Raw genomic sequence first — 19,289 nt, 5'->3', positions numbered from 1 at the left:
TTCCTAAAAAAAAGAAAGGAAAAAGCTCTAGATGCTACAATTTGCTCTAGCATTATTAAAAAATGTAATTCTAAAGGTCTTCTTGGGATGGCCACACTAGAGAACAGCCTGAATCTTGCAATGTCAGGCAAAGACAACAGACAAAAGAAAGCAGGAAAATCTTTTGCTTCTTAGATTAAGGCAGAGAAAAAGAGCACCTGTTGCTGTACTGCTTGTACTTCATCTGCCATCAGCCCTTCCGACTCCAGGTCCTTTGCAACCTTGTTTATGTCCTTCAGGCGTGACTCGTTGGCTTTCAGATCCTACACAGAACAGGGAAATATCCCAGCATTAACATTCACCCATGCAAAACATGTGGAACAAGGTAGCTCACCAGGAGTGCCCAGTGTATGAACAGCAGGAGTTGAGTGCAATGGCCCTGAGTTCCCAGAGAGCCTATGCCAGGGAATCCCAGCTGCCAGATTTCCCCCACCCCCCCCATATCTCAGGGAAATAACTCTACAGATGGAAACCAAAATGCATCTTTCCTTTCAACAGGAATAGCTTAATTGAAGGCTATGCTTTACACAAACTGAAATTCCTCCAAAGCTTGGCAGATTCTATACTGCAAAGTGCTGAAAGAGGGTTTTAGCTCTCTGGGAGCTGGGAAGCACACAGCAACCTGGGGAATTTAATCAAACTGAAGACACTTGAATGTGAGATTCTCTCTAGCCTCACAAAATGAAAGAAAAAATTAATATATACCTTTTATGGACCTTTTATGTCCAATCAAAGCCATATTTCATACTCAGCTATAAAGAATTGTCATAGACACATGATCAGAAAGCCTGAAGGGAAAGGCCAAAATTAACACACACATTATGCAGCATCACAACATACCTTCTGAAAATCATCAAATTTCTTCTGCAGCACCTCCACCTGCTCCAGATCAGCACCCACTTCCTCACTGGTGAGTGCTGCTTCCTTCTCATTGATCCACTGCTGGAGCTCGTTGGCTTCACGGAAAAGCATGAACTTCTTGCAGCTTTTTTCCAACATGCCTTTACGTTTTTCTCCCAGTTCCAGGAGAGAGTGATATCTAGGACAAGCAGGAAAGGAAAGCAGGAAACAGTCAGATGGAACTCAGTCCAATCACAGGAATTTCCCAAGTACTGGGGTCCCCAAAAATGGAGAAACCCTGAACTTATGCCCTGTTCTGCTACACGATGAGCTACTCATGTGTAGTTGGGAATGAAGACTGTCCATGCCTCTCCTCCACATGGATTGCACACCAAAATGGGAACTCCCACATGCAACGCCTCACTGGGCAAATGCAAACCCAAATCACAGCCTAGGCTGGGGTAGGTTCTTAAGCCACAGTATCACTGTAGGACAGGAATGACTCCATAGGCTCTTACTTGCCAAGAGATATTTTCCTAGAGTACCTCAATCTGTCATCAGGTCATTAAAATCCACTGGCCTCCCAGCTTTAGAACATAAACATCTTCATTAGCCATTTTCCAGTGCAAAATCTGCCGAATGTTTAAGCAAGGTGTAATCTTGCTTAAATATGATAACACACCTATATTCAACTGAAAAACCCATGAAACTCATTTCACGTGCACTTTTTATATCTGTGGAATTCTCAACATCAATGATATTACTCCTCATTTACATTAGAATAGACACAAAGTGAAACCTCAAAAATGTTTAAATTGGTCTGCACAGGGGCAAATAAACCTCTTAAGACCAGCCAGTTATTTAAAACCACCTTGTAATCAACTAGACACAGATGATCCTACAAGACCTTTCCCAAGCTATTGCTGAAAAAAGCCAAGAGTAGTTTTGCAGTCACTGAGTTACAAATCTCTCTAGCAATGCATAATGCCTGTTTTTTTAAAAACCTGCTTTCAGAAAAGCCACACTCTTAATACTCATTCTTATGAGTATTCTTTCCTTTATTTTAAGTCTTCCAGAAGATGAGACTTTTTTGCTGCATCTGGAAGGGTTTTTTTATGTCCTGAATCAGTTTGGACATTGGTCTACTGCAGTGATCAACAGCAGCAATAGATTCTCATTATTAAGCTATGTTCCTTCTGATGTTATTAAGTCAAACAATACCAGACACTGCTGAGGTACCTCCAGGGGCCTCAAATGGGGATGTTTTCATTTCCCACCCTGAAGCACAAGGGCACATACTGAGCAGTTACAACCTCCCAGCTTGAGGAGTTCAGTCCTGGAGCATTTTCCTAACCAACAGCTCAGAGATGACAAAGTCTCCTTAAAATAATCCTCAGTATCCTGGGCTGTAATGTCTATATACCAAACTGATAAATCAGCTCTCCTTCCATGGAAGCTGAGACTTTGTGGCTTCCTGTTTATCGTAGTTTAAGGCTGGGCAGAAAGGAACTAAGAATCTTTCATATTAGGCTGAAATAGAAACTTTCTACCCCGACTTCAGGAAAACACTGATTTGAAGCCAGCCCTAACTGCAGCTGTTTGCCTCAGCAAACAATGTTAGCTATTAAATACTTGTAAAACTCATAGAAGATCTGGGGCAAAACTCCTTTAGAAGCAGACCTTACCTCAGAGTTGCTTTGCAACACTTGAGAGATTTACATAAAAGTTTCACTTTTAATTCTCAAGAAACACATTTGCTATGAAAAGACAAGCACAGCCAATGAACACTGTGGCTTTGGATTTCCCAGTAACTTCCACCTGTATAATGCCAACTTGGTATCTTTTCCAGGAGACACGAACACAAGTTTCAAAATTTAGTTAATATTAAAATTAAGAAATAATCACCCTATATAAATAATGTTTTTGACTATCTAGCATAAATGTTACTTTCTGTGATAAACCATGACAGCCCCACCCTTCCCAAACTCTTAAGACATTCAGATGTGATGCAATACTTGGTAGATGTATTTTATATATATTTATATAAACAAACTAATATTTCTATCTGCACCTCATAAAATGCAGGAGATGCTTTTTAAGGAACAGTCTAGATAGACCTAAAGCCTCTTTGGTAAGCAATATCAGCGTGATGGAATAAACATGAACCAATTTAGCAGCACAGAGGTGCCCAGCAAGATAAGCAGCTGGAAACACAGACCACCACATTCATCTAAACTAATCCTCATTGCAGAAATTGCCTCCTTCATGTCTCTTTGGAGCAGCTTTCCCAAAGAAAGAAACAAAGGGAGGATGAACAGTGACAGTGTGGAGACAGCATGATTTAGGAAAGGGCTAATCCTACTCACAGTTCTTCGACCTGTTTCATACGCAGAGATACACTGCCGACCTCCTTAGTTATGAGAGTCCTGCACAGACAGGGAGCACAGCAAATGCATGCGAAAAATTAGTCAGATTAACAAAAATAATGAAAGCAGCAGCTCCATCCATGGCTGGTCTGTGGTAGGAGATGAGTAAGAGTTCACATTTAAATGGAGAAAATTAGGTGTTGTTCAGAAGCAAACAAAGCAAATCAGACCAGGAGTACAATTCACGTAAGGAAACCTCAGCAGTACAGTTGAGCTCTCTCTATAAGGTCTCCTCACTTCTTGATTATTGTGCCATGGGATTGGAAACTAGAAAGTGGTCCCCACTCCTTGGCTCTAAAATAAGGCACCCTGTTCTAGTTACTAAAAGCCACATACAAACCCATGGAGGGAATTATTTTATTAAAATCCTGACCAATGTGCCACAATTTTCCAGCATCTTTTCATCGTGCCGGTAAAAAGGTTTTTTGTTATGGGTTGGTGGGGTTTTTTTGTGTGATTTTATTTTAGTTTTTTAATTCTAGAGCTAAGGCTAGTAATTATTGCATGTCACTGTAATAACTGATGACTCAACACAACTGAGTGGGAGGAAATTCTCACACAGAACGACAATGTAGCTGCACAAACAGATGGGAGAAGACTTTCAGCTTTGGCTTCCAAGTGGCTTGATAAGATGAGCCAGCACTCACAGCTATCACCCACAGCCCTTGCTTGAATTAATCTTCAGCCACCATGTGCTTTAAGAAGGTCATTACCAAGTAGCCTTGCAGTTTTCTGTTTGCCAACGATATGTTGCACTTTCAAAATAGATGATAAAAATTGAAAAAAAAAAGAAGGGGGCACATGTTTTAGCTCCTATAATGGTAATAAATACTGGCACCACATTTCAGAAAAAAAAGTGATGATCTAGCAAGCAAAGTAGCCCCAGCTCGTAAGGAGGGCACCTCCAGAGGCAGCCCTGTATAGGGAGAGCACTGTACTTTATGGAATCAAATTTAAGAAAGCTTTTCAAAATAGATCACACATTAAGAAGTGACAACTACATATACAAGAGCTGCTTAGGACATATATAACTCACAAACAAGTTTAAGTAGTTAGGTACAACAACAAAAGGAACACATAAAATACTCAAGTCAGACAGTAAGTTGAGCTCTAGTGTCATGAGTTTAACAGTTAAAAATGGGAAAAGCAACAAGAAAATCTAGAGTAAGAATAAAATAACTGAATCTGGGCCTCTGGTAAAGGAGCCCTTTGTTTTGCTCCAGTTAATTACTCCCTCGTGTAAGAAGCATTAACCTAAGCAGGTGGCATCTGTGAAGCAAAGGCCAAGCCAGCTAATGCTGGCAGTGTCATATCTCATCAGTTAGATCTTACTGGTTGTCGATTTGCTCCTGTCGCAGTGCTATGCTGCCTTGCTCCTCCAGGAGGTTCTCTCGAGATGCAGACTGGGCAGGATCCAGTTTTTTCACATAGGCAGCTGGTACAAATCCCTGACGGTCATTGACTTCCACCTTCCACCAGTCCTGGAAGGAAGAAAACCACAAAGCAACCACTGAGAGGCCATCATCAAGCATAAAGAATGCTGGGCAACTGAATGCTGCAGATCAGAGACTTCTACTAACACAAGGAAAGCAGTGATGCTCTCAACAGTTTGCTCTTGTTATGGAGATAATTTCAAAGAAACTGCCTCTTGAAGATAGAGATCTTACTCCCATGTCTCCCCTTATATTTGGCCAAAAATTCCTCCACATCAGGGAATTAAAAGTTCTCACAGACACGTGCCCTGTCTTGGAAAAGCTGGCAGCTGTAGAGGAGTGATGGAAATGAAGTGAAGAGGTTCAGCTGAAGTGCTGAATGGGAACATGGGCTAAATGTGCCAAAACCAAACAAAGCAAAGCACTGAGGGAGCCAAGCAAAGCAGCAAAGCAAGAGGCCGGAGCCCACCTTGTTGGTGCTGTTGAGTAAGGTGAGGATATCTCCCTTCTTCATTGTCACCTCCCGGGGACTCTTCTCCTGGTAATCATAGAGAGCCAGAACGAGCTCTTTTCCAGTTTCATCGTCTGTGGGAGCAACTTGTTGCTAAAAAAATAAAGAGCACAAGAAAAAATGAGCTGTTCCATGTTTATTATAATCAATGTAGTTGTCCTAGAATAGACTTCAGCCTTAGTTAAAGCTACTGTAGAGTCAGTTTAGGTGCTGTCTGGGCTCAAACCCTGAAAACCACCACATTAAATTGTTTTATTTCAAAACAATGCAGCTGTCTTACGATTATAAAAACAGACTGCCAATTTTTTTGAGAAAATCCGGCACAGTCTTCAATAACCTCTCAAAACCAACAACAGTTACTGAGCTTTGTTTTTACCTTTTGCTGATCCATGAATTTTAGGTACATGATTAGCATCTTTCCTTACCCTGCACGACTGGGCCTGTTCCCTTAATGCCTGGATGCTGCTGCCGTAAGCGGAGAGATCGGACATCAAAGCTTCATGTTTCTTCAGAAGAGCCTGAAAGTGGATGATAGCAACAACATGCACACCTTGACATTTTACAAATATGCCTCTGCTTAAAATATATACTTTGACTCCACACACAGGGAATGTGGGTTTTTCAGAGCTGCCAGCCTTGTGACTCGCATGGGAATAATCACTTCTATTTATTCACAGGCTAGATAGTGGTCCTAATGCTCCTGGTGCTTTGCCTCTGCCTTATCTCAGCAACATTCCATTCTTTTGTTCTGACCAGAAAGAACTATTTCCAGAGTGATATGGGTAAGTTTAAAGTGTGCCTTTAAACTGCACTTCATGTTGATAAACTGTCAGTCAGCACTGCCCGGGATGTGGTGTTTGACTGCAGAATGATACCAATAAAACAACTCCAGACAAAAAAAATTACTTCCAGACTAATGAACTGCTGAAAACCAGGCTCACACTGAAATGCTCATCCCATGAGGAATTTGCTGATATTATTTTCATTATACTTAAAAAAAACAAAACCCTGTAAAAGAGTGAATACAGAGGTAAAGCTTCCTCATAGTTGGTTTAATATACTGAGCAGCAGAATTTCATGTGCAATAACAACTAAGACACAGGAAAAATTGTCATCTTTTGATTAAGAGCCAAAATCTTTCTTGATGCAAGAATCTGCCCTCTTCACTAAGAATCCTGAAATTATCAGAGCTCATTTTTTTACCACTGGATAAATCCTCTCTGTACTTAGGCAAAACTGATTTAAACAAGAACCTCAAGTACCTCAGCAGAGTCTTCATCTTTCCCATAGTCTGTACTGCCTACAATGGGCTCCTTTTCCCTCATCCAGGATTCGGCCTCATTAGCATCAGCAAAGTACTGCTGAGCCTGCAGGGAATCCTCCAGATCCTGTCGACGCTGAGATGCTTTGGCTTTCAGAGAGTCCCACTTCTGGTTTAGCTCGTTCAGTTTGATTTTCACATCTTCAGCTGCAAAGTGTCCTATGGAACAGAAGTACATGAAACTAAAGGACTTCAGCAGACAAAACCAATACACATTAAAAGGTTACTTGTAGTTCTTCAAAGTGACAGAAATTAGACCAATTTAAAGCCTATTCAGACTAGAATAATAAAAACACAACTCAGCTGGTCCTTTTGCCTCAGACTGGAAAACACTGAACCTGTCAATCAAGTTGTACTAGCATATCTTAATCATTAGGAATAAAACAAGACATATCATAACATTTCTCAATGATGAAACAGGAAAGGTCATCTCCTTCCAGAGTTCTGGCAGCAGACAGATATTATTTCAGACCTGCAAGATTTTTTTTTTGTTTGTTTGTTTTTTCATGTTAAAAACACCCAGTCAGAAATAAACATGCCTTGTCTTTGTAGAGAATTTTCTCTCACATCATGGTTATGTACCTCTGATAGAACCCTTTAACAGATTTAATTATAGAGACTAAATACAATAGGTAGAAAATTGCTAAGTAAGTGTTCATCAAGAGTATATGGAGATCTATGAAAATTATGACAGGTTCCCACCAAGGAAACTATTTTTATTTTCAGGTGAAAGGATGACCAGGAGTTCATCCTGCTAGTAGGTACCTGTCTATTGTCAGGATAAAAACAGGCAATAATTCTTAACTGTGCTGGGCCAGAGAACAAAAGACCATGTCAGAGTTAAAAAATATTGAGACATACCTTCTTCCACCATAGCATTCCCCTTCTGTGTGACTGCTTTAATGCGAGGCTCATGGCCTGCAATTTCTGCCTGCAAAGCCTGGTGCTTCTTTAGCAGATTCTGGACACCAATTAAGTCCTTGCCTGAAAGATACAAAATAATTAATCAGCTAAATCAGTCAGTAGATGAAACAAAAATTTCAAGGCAGCTGCAGCCAGCGCTACACAAACTTGCAGAGGGAAAACTCTTAACAATGAAGACAGAGCACTATGGAAACTAAGTTACCACTGGAATTATATAAGCAACACAACAGAGACCCGGGGCAACAGCAAATATGTAACTCTGGACAATGTTAATTAGAGCAAACAGTTCTGAAATTTTCAGGGAATGTTCTATAAAAATACAATTTATAACACAGCAATTCTGACATCTGAATCCTAGAGATACCAGGACGGACCAACCTCGGTTTGTTGAAGCTGCAATAGGTTCTTTTTCCCTAATCCAGGTCTCTTCATCCTCAATGTCACGGAAAAGCTGCTGCAGGCGAAGAGAATCTGCGAGTTTCTGCTTGCGAGCTACCATGGGGTCCTTCAGAGCTTCATAGCGAGCCACTAAAGCTTCTTGTTTCTTCTTGATATTGTCAGCATCAAAGTGCCCGGCCTCTTGGAACTGGCGTGCCTGGATGGTAATGCCATCTATCCGATCCTAAAATTGATCCAGCAGCAGCATTAGTTCAGAAATTCTGTGAGGTGGCTGCAGTGACTGAGAAGCTCATTTCTATTAAAGTCATAAAGATATTATTCTTAGAGACATACAAGTTATGTTTCAGTTCAAAATTATTTTTGATAAGCAAACTGTAAAACCCAAAGCTAAAAAAATTATAAAAAGCCAGACCTGCTATGGTCTCTGACTGAGCATATCTGGAAATGCAGGAATAAAAATTTTTTCCCTTACCTGATGGGCAGCAACATCTGCCTCTAGCAGGGCGTGTTTCTTCTGAAGATTCTGAACATTAGTAAGATCTTTTCCATAATCATCAGAAGCTAAGTGTCCTTCTACTTCATACAGCCAGAGCTCAATGTCCTCCACATTGCGATTAAACTGCTGCTGCTGATTGGCTTCTCGCAGTTTTATACCTGAGTGAGACAGGGGCAAGAGGAGAACAGGACAAGTGAAGTGGAAACTGAAATTAACTCATTTCCTGTCTTCTCCCAGCTAAACTCTCTAGAAATTTGTCCATATTCTTCTGAGCGAGTCGTACCTTTGAGCTCAGTGGCCTCCAGAAGCCTCTTCCACAAGCTGATGACTTCATTCATGCGAGCTGCCACCTCATCTGATGCATAGTGCTTGACATCAATCAGCTTCTGGCCAGCTTTCTCCAGGGCATCAATACGACTCTGGTTAGCAGACAGCTCTGCTTCAAAAGCCTGGTGTTTCTGAACTTTACCTTGCAAGTTTGATGGATCCTACAGATGAAGAAAGAAATAGAACATTTCAATACAAAATCAGTACCCAAAAGTCTCAAGAATTTTTGAAATTGGACTACATTCATAGACATGCCATGGTGTCACCAGAGGATTTGGTGCCAAAAATATGCCTTAAATCAGAATTCTTAAGCTATTGGATAGGCATGATTACAGCATGATGGAAAAATGCCCCTTGGAGTCAGGAAGAAATTACAATTCCTCCTGTTGCCATTAATACCACCGACTACCAGCAACATTTTGGCTGATGTTGCTTTGTATCATTAGACTGATTACATTAATTCCAGTACCTTAAAAGCATTCTACCATTCATCTTTGTGCTTACCTTGTAGGCCTCATCAGTTGCAGTTTTCATCTTTTCATTAACCCAACTCTTGAGCTCATCAGAATCTCGGAAAAACTGCTGCAGATGGAAGGAATCTGCTAGCTGAGCACGGCGGTACATGGCTCTTTCATGAAGGGCATTTCGGCGGCTTAGTAGCTGAAAAAAAAAAGAAAGTAAAAGGTTTTTAAATTCCTCAAGCTTGTAAGAACCACCACTGTACCCCTCTTGGGACAACTCCACTGACTTATTCTATGTTGAAGTCATACCATGTAAAATAATAAAGCAGAACAAGATTTAAAGTCTATAGTCCAAATATATTTAGGATACTTACAGCATCTCTGCGTGTAGCAACATCATCCATGGCATAGTGGTTATTCTGAATCAACTTAGTAGCAAACTCATCTAATGCCTACAGGGAAAACAAGTTTCCATTTATTTGGAGTAATAGAAATTGCTTATGCAAATTTGCTTAGTATATCAATTCCCCAAAGTTTATCACAGTAAAACTGGCAGAAAGCCATTAGCAGATCTATCCTTACACCCTTTTCTCTCTGTACCCTCATCCTCTCCATGTGGAAAAGTGCAGGTTTTTGACAAATCTTCATCCACCTGTGTGCTGGTATGATAAGGAAGCACAAGGTTACCTGGCTCTGAGACAGAAGTCAAGCCCTATCCCATACTTTCTCCACTATTTTCTATTTTAGAGACAACACCTGTTACATCCCACAGAACATTTTGGAGGATCATTCTGCAAAGCAAACCCCATTCTTTACCATCCTCCAGCAATGTCTCCTCCCCAGTCAAAAAATGCCCTTGTTTCACTTCTTGCCCATTTAGTGATGACTAATGCCAATGTCTTACTGTGATTTTCTCCTCTTGGGCACTTAGGGATTTCTCAAAGTCTTCATGCTTCTTCAGAAGAGCCTCCACACTGTCCAGAGAATCACCAAGATCTTCATTCAGCAGAAATGCCTGAAGTAAGGACACAAACACATTTTTATGTTTCCATACTCAGCTGCTCTAAGTGAGCTCAAGCACAGCCAGGGATATTTCCTGCCGTATGTTATTACTGAAATGTAAAAGATGACATCTGGGATGGTGTTTGCTTTATACTTCTAACAGCCAATAATTCTTTCCATCTTCTTATTCAACCAGCATTTTACAAGAGTTAACACACACAAAAGCCACATCAAGCCCACTTGTCACAGGTTCATAGTTTCAGCATTAGATGGAAACAGCCATTGCACCATTTCAGGCAGACAGATAAATAACTCTGCACAGCACCCACTCACTAGTGGGTGTTTATGGCACTGTCAGTAGGCAATACCAATTACTTAAGCCTACAGAAGAATACCCAGAAATTAAAGTCCACTGTATCTGGGAGAATTCAAAGATAGGCACTCACCTCTTGTTTGCTCATCCAGTTGTCAACTTGTTCAGTATCTCTGTAGAAAAGCTGCAGGTCCATGCACTGCTCATACTGCTGTCTGCGGAGCTCCCACAGTTCCAGCAAGGCAGACCTTTCATCTGAGAGGATGGTCAGCTGATTGATTGGGAAGAGGAATATATAATAATTTTATTTAATACTCTAGTTCACTTCCATCTTGATGTAAAATCAAATTGTGACTCTAAAAAAGTGGTTAGCACTGAACTGAAAATGACTTCCTGTGTAAAGAATGAAATCTCCAGTTCCTGATGTGATCATCCTTTTAAATTAAGAGACACAGAAGAAAGAGATAAAATTCTTCTAGGAGCTTGTGCTCTCAACTTACCTTTTCTTTAACTTCATCAGAAGCGTAGTGCCCAGCAGAGAGCAAAGCCTGGCCTGACTCATCAGCAGATTTGAAGCTGTCTTCATGGGCATCAATTTCTCCCTATGGAAGGAGATGTGAAAAAGCCAAATTTATCTTAGCATAGAGTGTCAGAATTACCTTACAATGCACATAAGGTAGGCTGCCCACCCTGGGCAGCCAGGGGACCTTTTTTTTAAGGGTTAGGGTTAAATTCCTACATTAAAATAAAACTAAAAGTTGATTTGAGCTGTATTTTTTCTGCTTAGTTACAGGAATTCCTCATGATGGAGAACTAAAACAGTCGTTAGTCCAACTGGCTGCTATCAGGCCTATTTTTTATAAAATATTATCATAAGCATTCTTAAATACTTAGTAATTAGTATATATCTACCATCTAGAAACAATTTTAAAATATTAAATCAGGACAGCAACCTAGTACTGTGTTAGTTGGATGATCAAAGCATTCCAGTGCTGCAACACTGACTCAGAGACTGTGTTAGACATACAAATCAGAGCGCTGTTGACTGGATTTGGCTGTATAACCACTCTACCTTATGTTCCTGATGTCTGTCTAGAAGAGCTTCTGCCCCAGCCACATCATTGGCAAGTTCATCAGCATTTATCAGAGCCTTCATCTCAGTCACCCAGCTGGTGAGGTCTCGGAAGTCTGCGAGAAAGCGCTGCAGCCTTAGGTAAGCAAAGGAAAAAATGGTTGGGAATAATTAATTTGCAGAGTTTCTCTCCTGTTTCTCCAAAGAAAGGGTTACAAACATAAAAGCTGTTCCTCAGATCAAATAAAACAACATAAAAGTGTGCTCAGAATACTGAATAACTAAATATGCTTTCAATCAAAAAAGAGGCCTTTTAAAGTTATGAAAATGTTGGGTTCAAAATCAATGTCTCAAAGACACATTTTGCATATAATTTATATTGTAAGTAAAATTAATATTCCTAAGTACACACTGAGGAAAACAGAAATCAAAATATAGTTCTCAAGATAATCCACAGGGCTGCTTCTGTCACAACCATTACAGTGTGTGGGGAGGAGGGAACTGTCAGAAAATTTCAACTGCACATGACTCAGCCTTAAAACAAGCAAACAAATCCTCAAATTCCTTCCAGAATACCTTTAGTTGTTGCCTTTGGCATATGCTTAACACTTATCAGCAAAATTGATCAGTTTGTTTCCCTTTTATATTTGCTGTCAATTGCTCTGAAGAGACTATGACAGGGAAGGTAAAGAAAAAGATTATTTATGTAAGTCTCCACTGCCAAAAATCCCACATTGTGGGAGGGAACAAAGGGCAGAAAAACAAAACCAGAAAGGATGTAAACTAACCACCGTATCAGGATTAGTTTGTTTTTAGTATGGCTTCTCAACAGTGATCTAACAGGTTATGTTTCAGAGACCAGATCAGTACAGGCACAAGACTGGATGAAGACAAAACCCACAGCAACAAAGAACTACCACAGAAACAGGGAATTCATTTGCTCTGTGACAATACATCAAGCAATATATCATACTTCAGTCTTCACAGAGACTCTTAAAGACTCCACAGTGAACAGATTTGTAATAGAAGTATTACAAAAGCTTTTTTTTTTTTCAGCAAAACTGAAACATAGTCAGATAATGTACTTCAAAATGTACATTTCAACTCAGGTAGAGAAAATAGCAAATGCCCTAAAGCATCACTGTGTCTATTTTCATAATTGATCCATACCCAGAGAATGACAAAAAGCTGCAATAATTTTTCAATCATGTAAATATTTCTTTTACTATGAGAAGTTAGTGTAAAATAGATTTTGGTGAACAAGACTGCTCCAAAAACAACAGAATCATCCCAAAATTATGGAAGCAGCACCCCTTTCTTCTCCTTCCAAGAGCCCTCTGTCAAATGTGAGCAAGGAGGGAAGCACCACTGCCCTGCTGCAGTGACCCACCTGTAGGAGTCGTTGAGACGAGCATGCCTCTCCGCTGCCAGCGTCCGGATCTGTTCCCAGTTGGCAATGAGCTCCTCCCGTTTCACTTGAATTTGGGAAGCATTTATTGGGTGAGACTGCTGCAAACGGTCAGCTTCTGCACACAGGGCCTTCACCTAAACCCAGGCACAAACTGTGAGTGAGCTTCCAGCCTTTTACAAGCAGGTTGACTGGTTGAAACTGTAGGTAAAATACACCTTGCAGGGGTACCTTATCTTCCAGAGCTGCCAGGTCTCTTTCCAGGCCTTCGTGCTTGCGCAGTAATGCCTGCACACTGGCTAAGTCTCTGCCAAAATCATCTGAGGCCATCAACTGCCCTTTCTCCTTAATCCAGCTGATTGTTTCATCCACATCCCTTCAGAACAAAGCACAAATTGAAAACAGTTTGTCTAGTATGGAAAAAGGAAGAAAGCAGGATGTGTTTCCATACATGTGCCAGATGAACTGGCATACAAACCCATATATATAAACACTGCAGCAAACTACAAACATCCTTTAGAAAACAAACAGACAGACTTTCTTTGCATCTCAAGAAACTTTGAAGTATATTAACAGGCCACTGTGACCAGATGCAAACCAGGAATTACAGCACCACTCAGCACTGTCGCGGAGTGGATCCATTTCCCCCTCTGGACCCATCTCCAACTTAATTACAGCAAATCTCAAAATGCTGTAGATGGAGTTGAGAATAGAAAGACATTGCTCAAAGCCTCCAAAACAATTGGGCTGACATCCAATAAAAAAAAAGCACACTCCATTTAAGGCTCATCTAGGACAGAACTGGGGGAAAAAGCCCTCAGAGGAAAGAAGAGCAAAACTGCCATTAGCAGGAATGAACAAAACTGCCAAGTGCTGAAAAGCTCCATCAGAAGGACCATTCTAAAGTAACTGTAGAACAACGAGGTCTTCATTCAACAAGTCATGCAGAAGAGCAAAGCAAAGCCATAGGAGACAGTAGCTCTTCTCATACTACTGTGTGCAGCTGAATGCATCATTAAACACCCACACAAGGGTTAAATCATTCAGCAGATCCAGCCAAGTTCATACCTGTTGAAACGCTGAACTTCAGCTGCCCCAAAGAGCTTTCCTTGCCTCTGAAGGGCAAGTCCCTTAAGACGCTGCCAGCTTGCATTTACTTCATCCTGTTTGGACTTTATCAGTTCCTCTTCAGGGTGTTGTTCCTGGCAAGCAAAGGAAAAATGCTATTTTCCTATGTTCTTTGGCTTTATGTCCATTGACAAAACGCTGCTGGTCTTCAAGAGATCAATTTATAATTACTGTTCTTTCCAGATGATCACTCAATTCAATAGTTTCCCTGAAATTTTACTGTGCAAACATTCAATACTCTTGTAGTGGTTTCCCTATATACTAATTAGTCCATAGGAAGAGGGCTGTAAACAGCATCTTTCCCTGGAACGAAACACCTCCTGCCTTGTCTCCATCTTTGATCACACCCCAGATGTCAAACCAGAAGAGATATTAAACCTCCTTGTCCAAGAGAAATATATTTAACCCCAGTATGACAGTTTCTCTTACTAATCACTACTCTCCACAATTCCAGCAACATTCCCAGCTGGGGCAGTTATTCAGGCTGTTTGGCAGAAGAACAAGTGAATCAAATGGTGACCATTTAAGGTGAAGATAGCCAAGTACCCATGTGGAGCAAAGCTTAAAGATCTGCCCCAAACCAGGGAGAAAAGAGGGGAAGTTACAGACAAATGTTTGCTGTGATAACTGACTTGCCAAAAGAGATCTTCAACAGACATAAATGCTGACCTGGATAAGTTTGCCAGCAAATTGGTTCACTTCATTTACTCTTTCTTCATGAGCTGCAAGGTCTGTCTGGAACTCTTCAAACTTCTTTTGCAAAACTTCAACATGCTCCAAGTCCTGTCCAAGCTCTTCTGAGGTCACTATTGCTTCCTAGCACAGTGAAAAAAAAAAAAAGTTAATTTCAGTATATCCTATGGGAAAACACTATTAAAAATTAGGAAGCAAACTGTCCTAATTTTCAATAGGTCAAAGACAATCGCAGTGTTTAAGGTCAGATTTAAACTACAAAGTTTTATCCACTGAACTCCATTCCCTGCCCCAACACCTACCCATTACTGCAGAAAATATGCAAGATCACTAAGGGAATTATTTTTTCATCTTCCTTGATCATATTAATTTTTCAAGTACTAATTCTTAGCACACAGAGTGACTAGAATTTGCTCCTTTTTACACTGTTTATGGGCATTTGCTGTAGGCATCTGATGCAAGATTTTTGCACAAAAAGTGCAGTGTTGTATTCAGTAACAGTTATACAGGGTTTACAGTTTGAACCTACAGTGACACAAAATAGCAAACTATCATTTAAGGAAACCACTGAGATTATTTTGTGGCTGTTTTTTCTTTTGACAGTGTGGTTTGTGGTCTGCTCCCTTAGAGCTCAAAGAACCAAGAGCCAACCGTCCCCTCCTGCAGTTCATGTCCTTACAATGTATATCTAAAGATATTCCAATCATTTAGTAACGATGTACACACTGCTTGCTGCTTAGGCTGGCTCTTTTCTGAAACAAGTCATTTAGAATATTTACTTAAAAAACATTTCCTTTTCATGTTGAAGATTTCTCTTAAAGGAAACTTGAATTTTATTTGTCTTCTCAAAGCAAAGAAGGAATTGTTTATGCTAAGTGCTGTCCAACACACAGGCTTCCTCTTAGACTAATAACTTTTTTTGTGGCTGCAAAAGAGCAACAGTAGTTTGCACACCTAGTGCTGATGCAATGTGAATAACTAAATAAAATGTACAGGTGCCTTTACAAGCTTTCTGTGACTACCTGGCCTCCAGCAACTCTATGCTGACAGAAATTTTCCACACAAGCACATCAAATTTCCCATCAAGGAGACAGCAAAGGGAGGTAATTATGCACCTTATCATTGATCCAGTCCAAGACATCTTCACATTCCCGTAAATATTGCACCAACTTCTGTGCTTGCAATAATTTGACTCCCTTCTCTCTCATCTTTTCCATCAGTAATTCCCATAGTCGGTGCAGCTCCTGCAGTCGAGTCTGAAAAAAAAGGATGTTGTTATTAAAATCCCCTGTCAAAGAAGACGAGATTTATTCCCTTCCTGTCCTTAACAGTAGATTTATTTATTTTTCTGAAGTTGTACATCCTAAACCTTACCTTAGACAAGGGTAAGGAACAAACCTCACGATTTTATCTCCAGTAAATAGTTTTCAAATTATGTAAAGTGGTGTAACACAAAAATAGGAATTACTGAACTGAGTATTTAGACAGTTGTTATTAATTAATGAAGCTATCAAATATCTTTACGTAACTATGAGCTAAACATCCTGAGATAAAATTTAAGTTCTATACTAATGTGAAGTCAGACCAAAAATTTGCTGCTCTCCCCTTCAAACGTTCAGTCTTTTATATGAAAGTCAACTCACAATAAGTGAATTGCATCTTCCTTCGGGAATTTATTTTTATTTAAGACAACACATTTGTTTCAAGTCAAACTTATGCCATTTCACTAAATTTTAACCACTTCTCTTAACACTAAACAGTTTATATATTTAGTTAACATTGTGAAGTGACATGATATGGACACACTAGGAACAATTACTAGTTTTAATATTGAGTTTCTCTGGCTGCACTTGGCCTTTCAAAACTGTTGGGAGCCACTATAAACTTTATAGACAACAAAAAGTAAAACTGCACTCCCACACATGCACACAACTTGCAAAACAGGAAAGTAACTGCTCCACCCATTGTCTATAACACTTTGCTCATCGAGACCTGAAACTTGAAAGTCATTCAAGAGAAGCTTTTGAACATCATGGGCGGATACCACTTAATCCACTCAGAAAGTTCAATTAAAGAGATTTCAAGGGAGGAAAGAGCTCTGAGCAGTGCCCAGAAGGATGGTACAAACTGTCAACCAAGGAAGAAAGGAGACATTGCAAAAGGAAGTTGCACTGCAGAGCCACAAGCTTCACCTACTCGTATGTGGGACCCCACTTGGGTGGCCGTGACTATCGGGCGCTGAGCAGTCCGGTACGGCGTGAAGGACTGAACCAGTGAAGGCAGGTTAGAATGAAATGCTAAACTTATCAATCAAGTTTGATAATCACTACAAAAACATCTCATCTTTAAACAATTCTCCTCAGAACCACATCCAAAAGAAGGTATCAGCTGGGTGCTCATGAAAGAGAAAAACACCTCTGAGCTTAAAAATACAAATTCTCTCATGATTTGACTAATCAAATACCCATAGAATTTTAAAGAGTGGTTTTGAATATAGAGCTATCTGTGCAATCTGAACAAAGTGCTTAAGGAATGGCCTGTAAGGGGGGGGAGGGGTAAAAAGCTTTAAAACTCACTCTTATGGTTTCAGATGCAAAATGGCCTTCATTTATCATCTGATTTCCAGTCTCATCCAGTTTAATGATGGCTCCTGAATTGGCCTGCACTTCAGCTTCAAAGGCTTGGTGCTTCTGCAGCTTCCCCTGAAAGGAAAACATCAAAGAATGTGACTGAGATTTGGTGCATGGACTCCTCCACATTCCCCAGCATCAAGATTTAAAGTGTGTTTTATGCATATTCAGGACTGACAAACAAATAATAAAACTGCACAGCTGAAATCAGTTATATCATGTGTTTGACAGGTGGATTCAAACATCCTAGTTTTAGTTACTTCTTTCTTGTGTTTGCTCTTGCACATGACAGTGTTCAAACCTCTGAGAACCTGTCAGCTAGTTCTGCCCACACAAACTTACTTTCTACAAATATCTTTTTTTTTTTTTTTGTGGAAACAATAAGTGATAATTCACATTTATTCACAGAGTTAAGGCATCCAACAAATTCTAGGATTAAACAAAGTTGGTTTTACACTACATTACACTGAGCAACTTTTTCTATGCTGATGTAGCATCCAATCCATTATTAGAAATATTCCAATTACATCAGCAAAAAAGCCAGGCTTTTGAAGAGCACTTTCCAAGGTCATGGGTATTTGCATCCATCTTTCTTCACTCTCAGATCAAGTTTCATTTCTGTGTTTTTTCCTATCTCAGCTGACCTGTAACGCCCCAAAATTAATAGTGCAGGAAATATAAAGTGGCAGGAAGACTTGCCTGCAAATTGCTTGGATCTTTGTAATTTTCATCAGATGCAATCTGCAGTTTCTCTTGGATCCATTTTTCAAGCTCATCTGCATCACGCTGGAAAAACTGGAATCGATAGGAATCTTCAAGTTTTTGGCGCCTCAGAGAAGAGAGTTCCTTGAACCTGTGGTAACGGTCCAAAACTTGCTGACGCCTTTCTTGGATATCTTCTGCTGTTTCCAACACTTTTACACCGCTTGGATCCATTTTCTGAAAGCAAAAATAAAACTCCATTATGTTTGCCTTATAAAACATTGGTAGATCAGGAAGAGATCCATGCAAAAAAAAAAAGCTGTTTTTATAAAATCACACATTGTTTACTTACGGTCTTCCTCTGTGTGGGCAGGTATGTGTATAAAATATAAACATCTTACATATAAATAAAACCTCACTTCTAGCAGAAAATAGTGGTAAAGAAAAATTTACAAAGACATTTAACACCTATTTGGTTTGGACAAATATGGCTGCAGTCATGTAATGTCCGTGTCATCTCAAACTGTAGCATGCAAGTGTCCAATAAAAGAGCTAAAAATGTGAGTTTGTGCACAAATATGTGTAGATACCAACACAAAACATTTCTTGTACAACATACAATATCTCAAAACATTTTATTTAAAATATTCAATACTAAACTAAAGAATATTACTCTTCTTTGAACAACAGTTAAGTGGCCCAGGTGTATCTATATACACTTACATCCATATATAGACCCACATCTCTTTCTGATGCATCTCTTCTTCGTTCTCTAAAAAAAGTTACAAACCCGTCCTGCCACTCTCTATAGAACCTTTCAAAAGCCAGTAAGAGGCTTCACAGAACTGGCCTTAGACAAGTAAGTCAAAGAGCATTTTATTTAACCAATGATCTTGCTCCAACTGAAAATCCTTCTACATGACTTTATGAACTAAAACCTAATATTGTTGCCACAGGCAGCAAAGACTTGACTACTCTCTTTTCTATTAAAATTGGGACAACCTTTAATTTTTGGTTCCTAAACTTTCAAAAAGCAATTTGATTTCCAGTAAGAGATCTGGGCATTAGAATAGAACTGTAACACAAATTTTAGAAGTGGAACTATTATTATCATTGAAGTTTGGATATTTAACCACTTATTTAACAACTAACTCTGCATATCAA

The 19,289-nt window shown here is 39.7% G+C and overlaps 1 protein-coding gene across 8 annotated transcripts in view; it reads right to left on the bottom strand.

Annotated features, from left to right (window-relative positions):
* SPTAN1 (spectrin alpha, non-erythrocytic 1) overlaps positions 1-19,289 on the bottom strand; it is a 46,205-nt gene that overhangs the window by 19,824 nt on the left and 7,092 nt on the right. For 3 of the 8 annotated variants that reach the window (XM_069031548.1, XM_069031547.1, XM_069031550.1), the window contains 25 exons: positions 18,123-18,362; positions 17,370-17,495; positions 16,990-17,058; positions 15,909-16,049; positions 14,770-14,916; positions 14,041-14,174; positions 13,204-13,348; positions 12,955-13,109; positions 11,565-11,700; positions 10,993-11,094; positions 10,626-10,763; positions 10,082-10,192; positions 9,552-9,629; positions 9,221-9,376; positions 8,673-8,877; positions 8,366-8,547; positions 7,873-8,116; positions 7,432-7,554; positions 6,512-6,729; positions 5,675-5,767; positions 5,208-5,342; positions 4,638-4,786; positions 3,246-3,305; positions 880-1,078; positions 198-302 (listed from right to left, as the gene is read on the bottom strand). In XM_069031548.1, the coding sequence (XP_068887649.1) occupies positions 198-302; positions 880-1,078; positions 3,246-3,305; positions 4,638-4,786; positions 5,208-5,342; positions 5,675-5,767; positions 6,512-6,729; positions 7,432-7,554; positions 7,873-8,116; positions 8,366-8,547; positions 8,673-8,877; positions 9,221-9,376; positions 9,552-9,629; positions 10,082-10,192; positions 10,626-10,763; positions 10,993-11,094; positions 11,565-11,700; positions 12,955-13,109; positions 13,204-13,348; positions 14,041-14,174; positions 14,770-14,916; positions 15,909-16,049; positions 16,990-17,058; positions 17,370-17,495; positions 18,123-18,359 (3,588 nt within the window). In that variant the 5' untranslated portion in view covers positions 18,360-18,362. The remainder of the gene's footprint in view (positions 1-197; positions 303-879; positions 1,079-3,245; positions 3,306-4,637; positions 4,787-5,207; positions 5,343-5,674; positions 5,768-6,511; positions 6,730-7,431; positions 7,555-7,872; positions 8,117-8,365; positions 8,548-8,672; positions 8,878-9,220; positions 9,377-9,551; positions 9,630-10,081; positions 10,193-10,625; positions 10,764-10,992; positions 11,095-11,564; positions 11,701-12,954; positions 13,110-13,203; positions 13,349-14,040; positions 14,175-14,769; positions 14,917-15,908; positions 16,050-16,989; positions 17,059-17,369; positions 17,496-18,122; positions 18,363-19,289) is intronic. The other 5 variants (XM_069031551.1, XM_069031553.1, XM_069031552.1 and 2 more) reach the window with 3 other exon arrangements.

The sequence above is a fragment of the Aphelocoma coerulescens genome, chromosome 17, assembly GCF_041296385.1.
Source record: "Aphelocoma coerulescens isolate FSJ_1873_10779 chromosome 17, UR_Acoe_1.0, whole genome shotgun sequence".
Taxonomy (NCBI): Eukaryota; Metazoa; Chordata; class Aves; order Passeriformes; family Corvidae; genus Aphelocoma; species Aphelocoma coerulescens.
This window is presented reverse-complemented; position numbering and strand designations above follow the sequence as displayed.